This window comes from Drosophila suzukii, chromosome 3 (assembly GCF_043229965.1).
Source record: "Drosophila suzukii chromosome 3, CBGP_Dsuzu_IsoJpt1.0, whole genome shotgun sequence".
NCBI lineage: Eukaryota > Metazoa > Arthropoda > Insecta > Diptera > Drosophilidae > Drosophila > Drosophila suzukii.
Window position 1 is genome coordinate 70,458,262 of NC_092082.1, and position 15,691 is coordinate 70,473,952.

At 39.6% G+C, this 15,691-nt stretch overlaps 3 protein-coding genes and 1 long non-coding RNA gene across 4 annotated transcripts; 2 read left to right on the forward strand and 2 right to left on the reverse strand.

Moving 5' to 3' along the window:
- Nucleotides 1–351: 351 nt before the first annotated feature.
- Nucleotides 352–14,260, reverse strand: MetRS-m (Methionyl-tRNA synthetase, mitochondrial). Its single transcript, XM_036818493.3, has 6 exons — nucleotides 14,095–14,260; nucleotides 13,754–14,034; nucleotides 12,950–13,372; nucleotides 12,506–12,770; nucleotides 2,023–2,220; nucleotides 352–1,234 (listed from the first exon to the last, which is right to left on the reverse strand). Exons 1-6 carry the CDS (start codon nucleotides 14,186–14,188, stop codon nucleotides 756–758), a joined length of 1,740 nt encoding a protein of 579 aa, XP_036674388.3. The 5' UTR covers nucleotides 14,189–14,260; the 3' UTR covers nucleotides 352–755.
- On the forward strand, nucleotides 8,206–9,373 carry LOC139352951 (uncharacterized). Its single transcript, XR_011604015.1, has 3 exons — nucleotides 8,206–8,464; nucleotides 8,528–8,702; nucleotides 8,823–9,373. It is a non-coding gene; the product is annotated as an uncharacterized lncRNA (long non-coding RNA).
- On the forward strand, nucleotides 9,717–10,570 carry LOC108016408 (uncharacterized). Its single transcript, XM_017083057.4, has 3 exons — nucleotides 9,717–9,980; nucleotides 10,051–10,219; nucleotides 10,283–10,570. Exons 1-3 carry the CDS (start codon nucleotides 9,759–9,761, stop codon nucleotides 10,369–10,371), a joined length of 480 nt encoding a protein of 159 aa, XP_016938546.3. The 5' UTR covers nucleotides 9,717–9,758; the 3' UTR covers nucleotides 10,372–10,570.
- A 165-nt stretch (nucleotides 14,261–14,425) lies between the features above and the next one.
- LOC108016400 (uncharacterized protein CG45076) lies at nucleotides 14,426–15,490 on the reverse strand. Its single transcript, XM_017083048.4, has one exon. It carries the CDS (start codon nucleotides 15,408–15,410, stop codon nucleotides 14,532–14,534), a length of 879 nt encoding a protein of 292 aa, XP_016938537.4. The 5' UTR covers nucleotides 15,411–15,490; the 3' UTR covers nucleotides 14,426–14,531.
- Between the last annotated feature and the right edge of the window lie 201 nt (nucleotides 15,491–15,691).

Consider the following 15,691-nt stretch of genomic DNA (forward strand, 5'->3'; position numbering starts at 1 on the left):
CTCTAATGGCTGCACTTGACTCGGCCCTCAACCACTCCACCACTCCCATATGCACTCCCACTTAAATCGAGGGCCACATAGCCATTTATTTTGATTACCCTGCTCGTGGGGTACTTTAATGGTGTGCTTACTTTTCTCTACTCCTCGTTTTTTTTTTTGGGCTGGCTTGTGGAAATTAAAATAAATTAACAAATAAAAGTCTGGCCTCAAGTTTGGGCTTGGCGGCCTGGCCTCAACCTTTTTGCCAATTGAAGGCCATAAATAACGTCCCATACTTGCCACCTGATGCTGACTTCAATTACGCGTAATAAATTACAAAGGAATATGAGACAGCGATGCTGCTGACGGCACTGCTTTTTCCTTCCTGCACATAATTAAGTGGATTTTAATGAGACTCGAAGTGGGAGCCCTTCGTTTTCGATTGCCTGCACTGGTTTACAAAGGCTGTTGGCCAAATTATAACAAACTGAATTGCTTAACACAAAATACAATATTTTTTTAAACATAGAGGCTAGTCTTTCGTTATATTCCTTTACAAAATGCATACAAAAGTCAAATCTTTGAATCTTTAACACATCTTAGAAGTTATTTTCCGATCTAGGCAGAACAAACATTAACAAATTTTGTTAGCTACATAAATTTAGGAAATTAAATTATAGGAAAAGCTGATTTATAGCAGCTCAGTGCTATTTGGCCCTCGCAATGAATAAATGTCGCCGGTGACTTGGCTTTGGAATCAGTTTATTACGGCTACTTCAGGACATTGTATCGCGGCGCTCCTTCTTCTTCGATTTGCTCCGCTTGGCTGGCTGCGGCTTCTGCTGCTCCTTCTCATCCTGCTCCTTGACGACCTTCTCCTCGAGAATCCGCTGGAAGAGCAGGGCACTGGTTTGCCCATCCAATTGACGGCTCCCGCCGAGACTCGCGGCGCTGGTGGCAAAACTGTGGGCCAAATGATTCCAGCCACGTTGTGCGGTGGGTATGCTCAGCTTATCGAGCAGCCGCGTGGCCAGCTGGGGAATTATGGGCTGCAGCACAATGCCGCAGAGCCGCAGAGCGTCCATTGTCATGGCGATTATGGTCTCCAAACGGGGCGGGTTGGCATCCGGTGCGCCCGCCTTCAGCGTCCAGGGTTTGGAGCTCTCGAAGAAGTTGTTGGCCGCATGCAGAGCCGCCATGGCAGTGTCGGCCACCAAGTGGAAGTGATTGCACTCGTAATGCGACGCGCATCGCTCTGCAAAATACGAAACATTCAAGGCACTTAAAAAGAAATTTCGAAAAAAATCTAGTAGCTAAAGAAATGGTTTCAAACTTTAAAATGTTGAACAGTTTCTCAGTTTAAAACCGCTTTTTTAGCTTACCAAAAAGGTGTTGAACTTTAAAACATGACTATTATTTATCCTTTATTATTTTAACTATATGTGTATCCTATAGGTTGCACTAAACCGCTACTTATTTATATTTAGAATAAAAAACAAATTGCTTTAAAATGCTTTAAGAAATAAATGTTTAACTCAGACTTTTGTGGCTCTATCCCAATAAAAACTACAGATCAAGTAAGCTTATTATGTGGTCTTTCAAAATAGGTAGTTTGAATGCAAATATATTTTTTAGTTCAAAATTTTCTTTTAAAATATAAAATTAATTTTTGTTGAAGTCCCCATAAACTTTTGGCATTTATATACCACTTTTAATTGCAATTTTCTTTAAGTGCACAAAATACAATATAGAAAATGATGGCTTCACTTGGCGCACTTAAAGCCATAAGCTCGCTGGCTTGGCCACACTCTCGAGTGCACTTGCCGCTCGGAGATTGGCCGGAAGTGCTTCGGGCAGATGCGGATGCGGATGCAAACGCAAATGCAGATTATAAACCATCTCTACGAATATCTCTATCTCGAGATGGCGCCTCTTCAGCTAGAGCCTGGCTGCTTAAATATTAAAATGACAAAGCAGCACTCCACTCCACTCCCTGCACTTTCTCTACTCCCTGCACTCCACTTTCCATTCCAATCCACTCACCTGACAGCTGCAGAAGCGTATCCTGCAGGCGTTTGGCCGCATCCAGGCTCCGGAGGAGATCCGCCAAGTGCTCGGCGTTGGCTGATGGATAGATTTGGCCGGGATTCAGCGACTTGGCGCAGGCACGTGATAGCAGATTGCCCAGGGTGTCCGCCAGTTCCGAGTTGAGGATGCGCTGCGCCTTCACGTGGCTGTAGTCTGTTAAGGCAAACCAGGGAAGACAACTTGTCAGTTTAACCAGGATAAAGCTACACAAAAAGCGACAGCTGCGCCCAAACAATCAACTTATATAACAAAAAATTAACTTTGAGCATAATGGATTTCTAAAGAACGCCTCATTTTGTGTTTCGCATATTTAAATATAACTATGGTATTCTATACAATCCCAATTAATTTAAGTAAGGATACCCTTTTAATTTTAAGTTAAATAGGTGTTTAAAGAAGCTTAAGTATATTTACATATTTGTATTCCCTAATTTAATTTGGATTAAATAATTAAGTTCAACCCATACATACACAGAGAACATTCTGACGTTCTCATCTGATTTGAAAATGTTCTTAAAAATAGAACGACATTTTTAAGTTGAAAATGTTTTTATTTTGTTCGAATCAAGTTGGATTGACGGTATTTAAGTACATTGTATGTACAAATAAACTATTAGTTCAGTCCTTAGTGTATAATTATCAAAAAGTTGTTAGATAAACTCAATTTAACTCTACTCATAATTTCGTTCTTATATTGATACCAAAATATACTTAAACGGTTTTAAGAACAAATGTTCTCAATTCAAGAACAATGTTCTTGGATACTTCTCTTTATGACAGCAATACTTGAATATTTAGATGCTTATCTGACTACGACCCATTAGGCAAGTTTAAAGAATTGTGTATAGCTTAATATTTTAAAAATGAAAAAGGTTTTAGCATCTTCAAAATATTAAAAAACACATACTTTCAAAGAGTGTTGTTAAAAAATCCAATCATTTGTAAACAAGGTTTTTAATAAGCCATTCATTTGTACACATTTTTATTTATTTCAATTATGTATATAATGTTTTAAGGCTCCTTGTATGAGTGATATTTTTATCTTTCTTTTAACTTTCTTTTGGCTCGGAATTAACTGCTTACAAATTCACCGTATGCCCGGCCGCCCATTAAGGGGATTAGCTCGCCGGAAACAGAGACCGAGGAGTCAGGAGTTCCTGTCCTTCGACCAAAGCCGGTTAAGATACAATCCAGGTAACTTAACAACAACAAGGCAAGGAAGAGCAAGGCAAGGAGTTTTCCCCATTTTCCATTCGCCCCACAAAATGGTGATTCTGGTGGCTTTACGGGAGCAAAGCTGAACACGAAAGGATTTAAGCTGCGCTAATAGTTGCAGAATATTCGCCCAAAGGGAAATTGAACTGAATGAGGGAGATAGTCTGCGGGATAAAAAGAGTGCCTCGGTGAGGACTTCATTCCAGTATAATACGTATAATGTGATGTGTTCGCCGGGGGAAACTTGAGAAAATTAAGTAGACAAGCAGTGCATTTATTTTATGCACTCGACTTAAAACTACAAAACAGAACAAATAGAGGAGCTACTTTCCATAACTGATAGGATTTCCTTGATTTAAAAAAAATAAATATTTTTCAGTATATACCAGAAAAACTACTACATATTTAAACGACATCAAAAAAAAAGTGTAGTTACTATAAGAACTTATTACTTTCTTATATGTTATTAAGAACTAAGCCCATTAAAAAGATATAGCCTGAGAAAAACTGAGGGTAATTGAAAGGATTTCCTTGATTTAAGGTAAAGTAATCATTTTTCGGTATATGCTAGAAAACCTGTTATTTTAAAAGAAACGACCACACTAAAGAGGCATTTACTATATAAACTCAACTTGGAACCTTTTCAAGGACCCTCACTTATATGTAATTAAAAATTAAGCCCATTAAAATGTCATAAACTGCCAAAAATGCGACAATTTCGAATGGGACCACAAAATATGGCTGCAACTGCATCTGCAACCTGTGGGTAATTAAAACAGGCAGTGCCTGCTAAGACAATAATCGGCTAATTGTTGCTGGCAAGTAATTACTATTGCTCTTAGTACCGAAATTTTGATGATCAGATTTCGAAAAGAAAATAAAACCAGAGCACAACCATAATTCCCAAAGCAAATACATTTCGATGCTGCCCTTTCAACTTTCTCCTATTTTACCTGAGCTGCCAAATGAGGTTTCCGCTGGCCCTTTCTCTCTGGGGAAATACAACTGCCAGAAAGTATTGCCGAAACATTAATTTGTTACGCAACTAGAAGAAATACAGCAGAAAGTTTCTCACCCGCCCAAAAAGGCAAAAGTCCGCTTGTCAACCGAAATTCAAATGAAAGAGTGTCGAGTTGAGTTGCGTTGAATTCACATGCATATACGTACGTTGGTTTTCCCCAAATCAAATTCATGCCAAGTCACCTGGCATGTGGAAAATGGGAAATGTTATAGGAATTGCAGCTACCTCGCAGATTTACAATTTTAATAACAAAGTTTTCTACTTTTGATAGTTTTGGGGTAAACATAGAATGTATCAAGCAGGAAAACTTAAAGACCTAATAACCTATAATTTTGAAGAGGTTATAAAAGTTTGAATGGAACTGTAGTATCTTTAAACAAAAAAAGAGAAAAGTTTTTACTATTTTTAAATGCACAAATAAATATAACCTTTTTTTAAAATTAGTAATTTATGTTATCCTTAAACAATAATTAAACTATTCTTTTTTCAAGGATAGAGGCATATTAAAAATTAATAAAACCAATCAACTAGGGTAACCATAAAGTCCTATGACCTTCCATTAGTTAACTGAACCGTTCGGCAGGCTTTTCATTTTGAATGCATTGAATTTTGATGGCATCGCCAACGTTTGCCTGCCGTTGGCCAGAAATGCAATGTGAATAGCTTCAAACTTTATTAGCGGAGGACTGCCAATCGAGTATTGCTTTCTAATGAAAACGTTCGAAGAGGCCCCGCAACACGTGTTGTATTTTGTATGTGGCATTACCTGCCGGAGCCGAAGTCCGTAGAAAAGTCCGGGCAACTATTAACTGCTTACGTGAGCAGCTGCAAATTGTGGAAAAAAGCAAAAGTTGCTGACGGCACGAGGAAGCCGTGTACAACACTTGCCACCGACTTTAAGCACGCTGCACATGTTGCCACGTGACCAAAGTGGGCGGAAACGCAAGTCACCAGGAGCAAGAACAGGATATGCCATCCCTTCCTCAGACAAATGGAGGCGCTCTTCCTGGCTACAGTAATATAAATAATACTTTTTTACGTGCCCCAAGTGCTGCACTTCGAATGCGGACTGTTGCCTATTTGGCTGCACCTTAAATAACTTGAAAAACTTGTCGCTGCTCCACTTTTGCCCTCGCCTGCAGGCAACTTTGACACCATTTTGCCCTGTTGCCCTGCTGTCCCTATTTTTCAACAGCATAACTTGGCTTTAAGTGCAGGGGATGGCCCATCAAATATGTAACAAGCCTCTCTGCAATCGGAGACAGCCCGACGGAGGTGTCAGGCAAATTTGCCCGGGCAACACGGGGCGTATGGGTTATGTGCCAAACACACTAATTTCTTGTCTGCCCTTTAGCAGAATCAGTTTCCCGGATCGGATGGACAGGTCTGGAAAAAGGGTGAAACATATGGGGTTAAATAAACATTCAAGGGGCCAGAGGGTTAGGCCAGGCAAAAGGGTCTTTATTATGCAAGAATTTAGCAAGGGATTATGAAGATAAAACGTAACGTTGCCAATTTTATATCGTTATTGGTTACACACGTGCAAATAAATATGAAATATTACTAATTTTAGCCGAAAATCAAAAATAATACACCTAACTTGGCGACTTAAATTTAAACCTAATTTAATTCTGGAATCCGAAAGTATTGCTATAAAACCTTCAGAAAAATAAATAAATTCAAACATAAAAAAATATTTTAGAGTTTTTCTTAAACGTACAAAACTCCATTAAAATTCCTGTTGCTATGGTATATCTGTAATCTATAAGTTGTGAGCTGGACTTTTTCTTAGAAGAAGCATTATTCAAAGATAAGCCTTCATGAATTTATACACTTAAAGAGAGTTCTATAATTTTGATCAGAACAAAAACAACCAACACTCCTATCAAATTTAAAACTCTTACCGATCTATTTAGTATTCTTTTTTTTTTTGCTATTCTAAATTTAATATTTTTTTACTCAAACCACTCTGGTTATATTTTAATTCGTTAAAGATGCAAGGGTATCACAATTTCGGCTTGCCAAAGTTAACTTCCGTTTTCTTTCCATTATAAAATGCAGGCCACATATTTTTTTTTCAATCATTCTTAGCTTTAACTTAGCTTCTATAAGTATTCCTAAAATGTCGACCGCTTTCGTTTTAAGTTTGTTTCTCTTTTTGAACTCTGCTTTGGCTGTAGTAATACCGTTTTCGAATTGCGATAAATACTTTTCTTACAAGGAAGACGGAAATGATTTCATAGGCGTTTTAACGGCAAATAAGGCTCACTTAAAGGAATTTTACTGGGAGGCAACGTTTTCATCTATTGGCGCTAATTTGGTAATTATGGGCCATGTTTAGTGATACAAAATGATCCAATTGTCTTGTCTCTTAGGACGAAGTCGGGATCCTCAGACCTTTTCCCTCCGCAGAGGGTCTTCTCGCAAATATTCAGTATGGATACCCTGCCCAGATGTACGTAAAGTTCATTAACATCGCCGACGAGCTGCCCCTGCTGACTCATTTCGCACTTAATGGCGAAACCCTGTGCACCAAAAGCAAGTGTGAGTAAGAAATTCCAAGTATTGGCATAATGATCACTTTAGTGATATATATATATATATATATATATATGTATACATTTATTTTCAACAGATGCACCTCCCTCGACTAATGTACGCGTGGCACGGAGAATGTCCATCCAATCAGGACCTCAAGTCAATTCAAATTAATTCACTTAACTGATAAGGAACACAAAAAAAAATTAGCAATATAAGATCTTAGATTACATTTTTAGCAGGGCTGGGCACTACTTTAAAACAGGCTCCGGACTATCTAATTTTCGTATAAAAGATGATCCATTCCGCTAACACTTGTTTTTAGTTTATAGTTATAGAAGTTTACCTAGTGTAGAAAATGTTACATACATAGTATAATGATGATGTTTTTATACCCGTTACTCGTAGAGTAAAAGGGTATACTAGATTCGTCGGAAAGTATGTAACAGGCAGAAGGAAGCGTTTCCGACCCCATAAAGTATATATATTCTTGATCAGGATCACTAGCCGAGTCGATCTAGCCATGTCCGTCTGTCCGTCTGTCCATCTGTCTGTCCGGATGAACGCTGAGATCTCGAAAACTATGAGAGCTAGGCTATTGAGATTTGGCGTACAGATTCCTGAGCTTCTTACGCAGCGCAAGTTTGTTTCAGTAGACTGCCACGCCCACTCTAACGCCCACAAACCGCCCAAAACTGTAACTCCTACAGTTTTGATGCTAGATAAAAAATTTTAACTGAAATGTATTGTTCTCATCAATACCTATCGATTGACCTAAAAAAAAGTTTGCCACGCCCACTTAAACGCCCACAAACCGCAAAAACCTGTGACGCCCACAATTTGCATGCTAGATAAAAAATTTTAACTGAAATGTATTGGTGTCGTCAATACCTATCGATTGATCCAAAAATAAATTTGCCACGTCCACTCTAACGCCCATAACGCTTAAATCTGTCTACCGCCGGTAGGTGGCGCATTTTAATCTCGCTTTGCTGCTTGCATATCTCCATTTCCCTTTGAGTAACGGGTATCTGATAGTCGAGGTACTCGACTATAGCGTTCTTCCTTCTTAATATTACAGATATAGACAACATCTAATTTAATAGATATAATTATTTTAAGACAGTATACATACGTTTAAATATTATTTTCATAAATATAAAATTATATTAAGAAAACACATTTTCAGAGTTCACAGCCCTGATTCTCAGTTTTTTTTTATTGATATGAATCATCCAACCTAGTTTTTCTGACTGCCAATTATTTTGTAATCTACAACACACAATAAAAATTTTACAAATCCCTTGAGATCAGCATTTGTTTATAATCGCAAAATCACTATTTACATTTTATATTCGCGAATTAGGTCGAGGCTCAGTTTTTATTTAAGCTCCATCAACACCGGTTCCATCAACCGAAATGTCAATTCTCCATTTATTTTGTTTTTGGATAGCCATAGACTGTGTAATAACCGGATGGGTTTATCCCATTCAAAATTGCCCAGAGTTCAAATTCGCATTCGATGCCAATGGAGAGAATCCTATTGGGCTTTTCACGGCACCCAAAACAGGCGTTTCTCAATTTAATTGGACGGTAGAATTCAGTTTTCATGGCTGTGTAAACGTAAGCTAAAGCTTTGCCAAGTGATTTATTTGAGTTCAGAACCACCTACTTTTTTCTCACAAGAATTCCATTTCTGTCTTCGAACCATATCTCAACGAAAGTATGATTAAAAACCAAATGGAAAATGACTCGCCTGCTCAAATGTTTGTAGGTTTCAAGGAAGAAAATATTTACCCATGGCTACCCAGGATGACACTTTTAAAGTTAAACGGGAAAACCCTGTGCAGCACAGAGTTACGTAAGTAAAAAAGAAATTGACAAGAAGATACAAAACCTGATTGCCGGATGGAAATTATACTTTCTACAATTCTTTATCTAAGTTTATATTTTTTTCGTTCTATTATATTTTTTTAAACAGATCTTCGATGCTATTCCCTATATACCCTAACTCGAAACTGCGCTGTACGTCGAATAAGCCGTAAAACCGTTAATTATCTTGCGGATACCGCAAAAGTATTTAGCTGCGATAATATTTATTCTATATATTCTATAGTAAATTTTACAGACTGCACAGATATAGATTCAGCTACTGCCTAGAGTAAAAAATAACAGAATATTAAAAAATGCTGTAATAATTGACAGCTAATCAATACTAGCATGATTAATTAATTAATGCTTTTTCTGCTAATAAAACGTTGTAACTAAATAAAATTAATTAAAAATATTGATAAGGGAAGTAAGTACATGTTTAGTATTTACTTCCCTTATCAATATTTGTATGTTCAACTTTATTATGACCTCTCATACACTGATACCAACATCACAATAATGATATAGCAAAAGTCCTTGATTAATAGGTAAAACCCAGATGAGGTGAATTTTTACATTTGCAAATGGTGTACAAACAAAAACCAAACTTTAAATACAACAGCTATAAAAAGAAAAGATTATTATAAAATAATTATATGTTATAAAACAATAAAAAAATATTTAAGAAATTGTAAAAAAACTTTATCTTTAACTATTATAAATGGATTACTAACTTTGCTATCAATTTTGCAATTGTGCCTGGGGCAGCCATATTATTTACTTGACCGGTTTTAATAAACTTTTTATGTATTTAAATAGATGCTGATCAAGAATAAATATTTTTTAATGTGGGCAGGAAAAACCCTCTGCAAGAAAATTTATATTATCGGATTATATATACTTTTCTCGGATTTTGTGTTGTGAGTTCGGTTATCAGTCGTTCTGTTGTATACATATAAAAGCATTTGTACATTCGCGTTTCAAATAAAAAGTCAGCACATTATAAAGTACTTGGCATTCGTGTTCGATCACCATCAGCATCGTTATGTCTACCACATTTTGGTTTTGCTTCTACGCGTCCCTGATCTCGGTCATGGCCTACTCGATCAACCGAAATGTACATCTTCCGAAAAACAATTGCGATTCATATTTTACATATGGAACTATGAACTCGGGTAGTACCTTCATAGGCATTTTTACGGCCCACAGGACCGACCTCAATGAATTCTATTGGGAGGCAGACTTCACGGCACACGGCGCAAACGTGGTATGTATTTAAAATATTCGATAAATGGATAAGAGATGCTCTCAACTCAAATTATTCTGATTTTCTTTAGGATCAAGTTAATAATCTCTATCCGTATCCCACCGAAGAAGAGTGTTATGCCAACATCAGAAAACGAGAACCCGCTCAGATGTACGTGATCTTTGGGAATATTACAAACGAGTTGCCCATGCTGACTGATTTTAAGATTAATGGAGACACGCTGTGCAAAAACGAAAAGTGTAAGTAAAAAAAAGAGGTAATTTTAAGGAGCGATCACTGATCCCCAATAAATCTTTCCACAGATCCACCACCCATAACCACAACTCACGTTGCTCGCAGACTGACTGTCGATCAAATACGTAGTGGGTTGACATTTAGGAAAAATTATTAAGAAAAGATCTGCAAAGAACTTAAATAAAGTGCAGAGAACTAAAATAAAATCACATACCTGTCAACAACAAAAATATATAAAATAAATACTACGAGAATATCAGTTACTAATTGGATACGTTGTGACTAGGAATCCCATAGTTTGCTTTTTTTGCTGGTACTTTAAACTTTTGATTAAAAATACAATCTGTGTGAGATAACTTCTCAAAAATGTTAATCTTATTGAAGGCGGAAGTGTTTTGGGAATTTGCAGCGATAAAAAGAATGTACATACATAGTATGTATTATCAGTTAAGCCCGGAAAGAATAAGTCAAAGGTTCAGCTTATACAAGAAAGCGAATCTGATCAATATTCATAGGAATCATGAGCCAGAATACGCTATAGAATTTTATGTTTTTACGATGCAATGAGGCATTCTGTTTTGGATCAGATCAAGATCATGTTAGCCTTACAAAATCCAAAAAAATTCTTTCGACTGGATTAATCTGAGCTTTTTTGAAAATGAGACCTAGTTACCTATTTATCAATTTCAAAAATCTTTAAGTAAAATCTCTATATCAGTTAAAAACTATCTTTGGGGAAAATTGGGTTAAAATTCTGACGTTTAAATACTATTATTGAAAAAGACGAAGTAAAGAGGATAGTTTAGTTGAGTTGTACAAATTGAAAGCAGTCTAAAAAGATGTCCGAAGAGAGCAACACAATTTTACAAATGCGTTTTCCCAGGCCAACAAACCTTCGCAAGTACTTATAACAGTCTTCAATGACAAGTTTATGTATTCAAATTTTAAAATTGAGTGACGCCCCAAGGAAGCTGATTGCATCAGCGCACCTCCCCCATTTGCATTTCCTGGGCAACTTTTTCTAACATAACCGCAGATGCTGGTGGTCCTGGTCGTGGTCCTTCCACCATTCCTGCTCCTCCACCAGCAGCTGTTGTGTCCTCAAATACGAAATGCAATTTCTGTGTTGCGGAAGTTTGGCCTGTAATGAAAACTTGAGCATTTAATAATGATGTTGTCCCAGCAGCTTTGTGAAAAACCGGATGTCACCTTGGGCCACAAAATCGAATTTGAAGCAAACCGTTTGATGGGGAATAAGTGATTTTTTCACCTAATGGACGGCAGTCGGCTCAAATTAAAGTAAACTCATCTGCCGCGTCGCATAAATCATTCATGGCCCGAAAAATATGCAAAATGTGCGCGATGTCGAAGTTTTGTAATTTAATTATGCGACGCCGACGCACTGCTGCAGTTCGCACATTTTTATTGAGCCGTTTTTTTTTTGTTTTTTGGTTTCAATTTGCCGGGCAAATGCAATAAAAATGCAATTAAATTAGCCGCAAGGCAGCGGGCCATAAAATAAAAAATTAAAAAGAGAAACATCAACAAGCGCAAATTGAATAAAGGCAAACGTGAAAAGCAGCCGGCTGTCTGGAAAATCCGTCGGAAAAGCAAAGTCAGCAATAATTGAAAATTAAATTTGAAGAGGGGAGCGGCACGCCAGCAATTTATGCAAATGGAAAACCCGAAAAAGGTTGGCGAATCAATCAAAACGCATCCCCATGACACCCAGCGAAGTGTGTTAATTGCTCTCGATAACCCCAACCATTGTCGAACGTAATCATATCTGCCTGTATCTCTGACAATTGATGAATTCCTGACGGAAACTTTCCCCGAAAACTGTTTTCCCCATACCATTCCCATCCTTATGCAAATTCTGCAAGTTCGGAATACAAAAACTTTCGAGGCAAATAAACAAAAGTCAGCTCTCGCCTTCGTCTTGGCCTGTTGGACCAAAAACTTTTGGCCAGTTCTCGACTTTAGGTTCCCTTTTCGGTTTGGCAGTTCGAGCATAAAATTGAAATGCAAATTAAAGCAGAGGTAACCATTGCCGTAAAACTAACGACGACAGATGGCCACTCACATACGAGCACTTCAAGGCAACCTCAACAGTTTCGGTTGATAATTTGATGGAAAAACTATTTGAATAACCGCAGGCAGGTTACTCCTGCCCACAATCCCTAGCCCCGTCCTATTCCTCCGCCTATTTCTATGGTGGTCACATGGCATTGATGCCGCAAAGCGAACAAGCCACAGACATCAAAGGGATTTCGCGGTTTCGATTCACTCACTGCCATCGCTGTGGGCCACGCCCTCCCGCAGTAGGAAGTATCTCAGGCCTTCCATGGTGTACTGCCGGGCTGCCTGGACGGGATCCACCACGTTGTGCCTGCTCTTCGACATCTTCTGCCCGTCGACGGTCCAGTGCGAGTGGACGAAGAGCTGTCCAGGAGGTTCCAGGCCGGCGGCCAGGAGAAAGGCGGGCCAGTAGATGCCGTGAAACTTGAGGATGTCCTTGCCGATCACCTGCTGCGCCGGTGGCCAGTGGACGGAGTACTAAAATGGGGAAAGATTGGAATTATTTAAATATTTTTTGGAATGTCTAAACATAAAACTAGAAATACTAATGACTTTTAAAGTGCTCTTCCTACCAACTACAAAATAATTATAAGTGATTATAGCCTAACTACCAATTCCCTCATTTAAAGAGTTAAAGTTCGATTAATAAAACGTACCCCCTCATTGGGATATCCCACAGAGCTAAGATAGTTGACCAGAGCATCCAGCCAGACGTAGACTGTCTGTGTATCATCATCCGGAACAGGAATGGCCCAGTGGACACGGTTGGAAGGACGTGATACCGATACATCCGGCAGTGGTTCGCTGAGAGTGTCTAGCAAAATCTTTTCGAACTTGGCCGGCCGGATGCGAGCCTCCTGCTTCACCCAATGGCGCACATCGTCCTGGAACTGTGACAGACGGAACATGTAGTTGGTTTCCTCGGTCCACTCGACGGGATGCCCAGATTCCAGGGAGTAACGGCTGCCGGTGGACTCATCCAATCTCAGCTGGGAGTCGGTAAGGAAGGTTTCGTCGGACACGCAATACCAGCCGCTGTAGGCTGCCGAATAGATGTGGCCCCGTCCGTGGAGTGTGCGCTATGGATGGAAGATATAATAGGTAAAATAAGAATTTAACTTGATTTATAATATCTATAATTGAAAATGGATTAATTATAGTTAGAATTATACAATGAATCAAATGGTTATAAAAATGTAGTAATGGTATGTATTTTTGAAGAGTTCAAGATAGGTACTAAAAAGTATAGTTTAAATTAATATTATACGGTGAAGGACACATGTATACGAAGTAAGAAAATATTCAGGACTTGGTAATAACCTATAGGTTCTCCATTTATGTTTTAGGATATGTAAGATTTAACCCTTATAGAGAGTAGCTTAACAACCCATAATATGGACTTGGACTTATGTATATGTTGGTTCGTTCAACCATGGACACTTTTCATACCCCAATCTTACCCAAAAATGGGACACTGCCCGCTTGTGTCGCTCCTCTGTGGTGCGGATAAAGTCCTCTGGCTGGATACTGGCACTACGGAACACCTCCCGATATCGCTCTGATATATCATCGCAATATTTGGCCACGGGAATCCCGTGAAGGGCCGCCGCCTGTTGGATCTTGGTGCCGTGCTCATCCGTTCCCGTGCAGAGGCGTACATCCTGCTCCGGATTCCTTAATCTCTGGTAGCGACAGTGGGCATCGGCTATAACCGCCGAGTAGAGGTGACCAATGTGGGGAGCTATCAAAAAGTTGGGATTCCATTCATTAGAACCCTTTGGGATAAAGGATATGTGCTCACCTGCATTTACATAAAATATTGGAGTTGTCACGTAGTGCGAACTGTTGTGGCGGGATCCCAGACGCCGAAAGCACTTAAGTCTTCTTATAAGCATGGCTATTATAGCTTTTTTAATTTAAAACTAAATAACAAATATCTTGAGTCTTTTGCCGGTTGATTTTATAACATAGAACAGCTGTTTGAGCAGTGCTGCCCATCACCCGGCTAACAGTGCGCCTAACAGTGACTTCTTAAAGCTATGTTAAGTTAACAGCGCATAGTGCTGTAACGGTTTTTTAAATTTCTGAAGAATTCAAAATAAAGAAAATGAATTTTGAAAAACGATGCAATATTGATTTATAATGTATAAGTTAAAACGCCTCAACTTTTAATAGACAAAACTAATAAAACCGAATGCGAAACATAACAAAATATAGAAAATATCGTCGAGCTTGGTGCTACATCTTAGCTGCATCGCCGGCGAACTTTTCGGCCAACTTCCTTGGACCCCATCGCACCTGTTGGCGGTGGGTCATCCGCCGAGACCTTTGGGCCTTCTGCTTGGCCTCCACTGCTGCACAGGCCGCCTTGTAAGCCGCCTGCTTGGTCTTCTCGAAGTCCGACTTGGCATCGGTCATTTGTCTGCCAAGATTCTCCACCCTATGCTTGGCCGCCTCCAGGAGCTGCGTCTTCTCGGCCAGCTCTTGCTGCGCCCCACTGGCCACGTTCTCGATATTGGCCATATTGGCAGTGGCGGCCATCACAAGGCTCTTAAGCTGATTCAGCTGCGTTTGGGCCTCGTGGGCTGCCGCTGCGGCGGCATTGGCATTCGCCTGGGTGTTCTGCAGCGATGAAGTCACCTCACTGACCACCGCGTCCGCTTCGGTCATCTCCTGCTGCAGCTGTTCCACAATCTGCTGCTTTCCGGCCAGCGCTGCCTCCGCTGCTCGTGCGGATTGGGCTGCCTTGGCGGCCAGTTCGGATTTGACCTGGGAAGCAGCCGCCTCAGCAGCTGCCATTTGGGAATCGCTGGCTGCTTTCGCCTCCAGAGCAGCCTTTTGGGCAATGTTGGATGCCTTGGCCTTGGGATCACCACGGCCCAAGACGCCGCCGCCAGTGCCCCCTGCACCGCAGCCGACCTTCTTGTTGTTGGATGTGTCCGTACAGCCTCCGGATCCGCCTCCTCCTCCGTCTGCTCCATCCACACTGGCATCCCCGTACAGGCTGGACAGACAGTGCTTGGCATTCGGTTGGGCAGATCGGTAGTGGAAGCTCTCCAGTCGGGGACACGTATGCAGGAGTAGCAGGACGATGAGCAGCGCTTTCGTGCCAGGCATATTCCGATCGAATATTTGAAAACATCCGACACTGACTCCATTCGGAAAGCCTGATGTGACCGAGAAGATATAAACAATCCTTGGCATACCCAAGTATGACATAAGATGGGATTAATGCTTTCTTTTTTATGCATAATACAATTCATGTATATGTAAATGCAACAAAATAACTATTAAAAGTAGAATCTACAGACATTTATTTATTAGAACAGATTTATCATATCCCAATTTTTTTCATTTGATAAACCGATTACAAAAAAATGCACATTTTTTTCCGAACT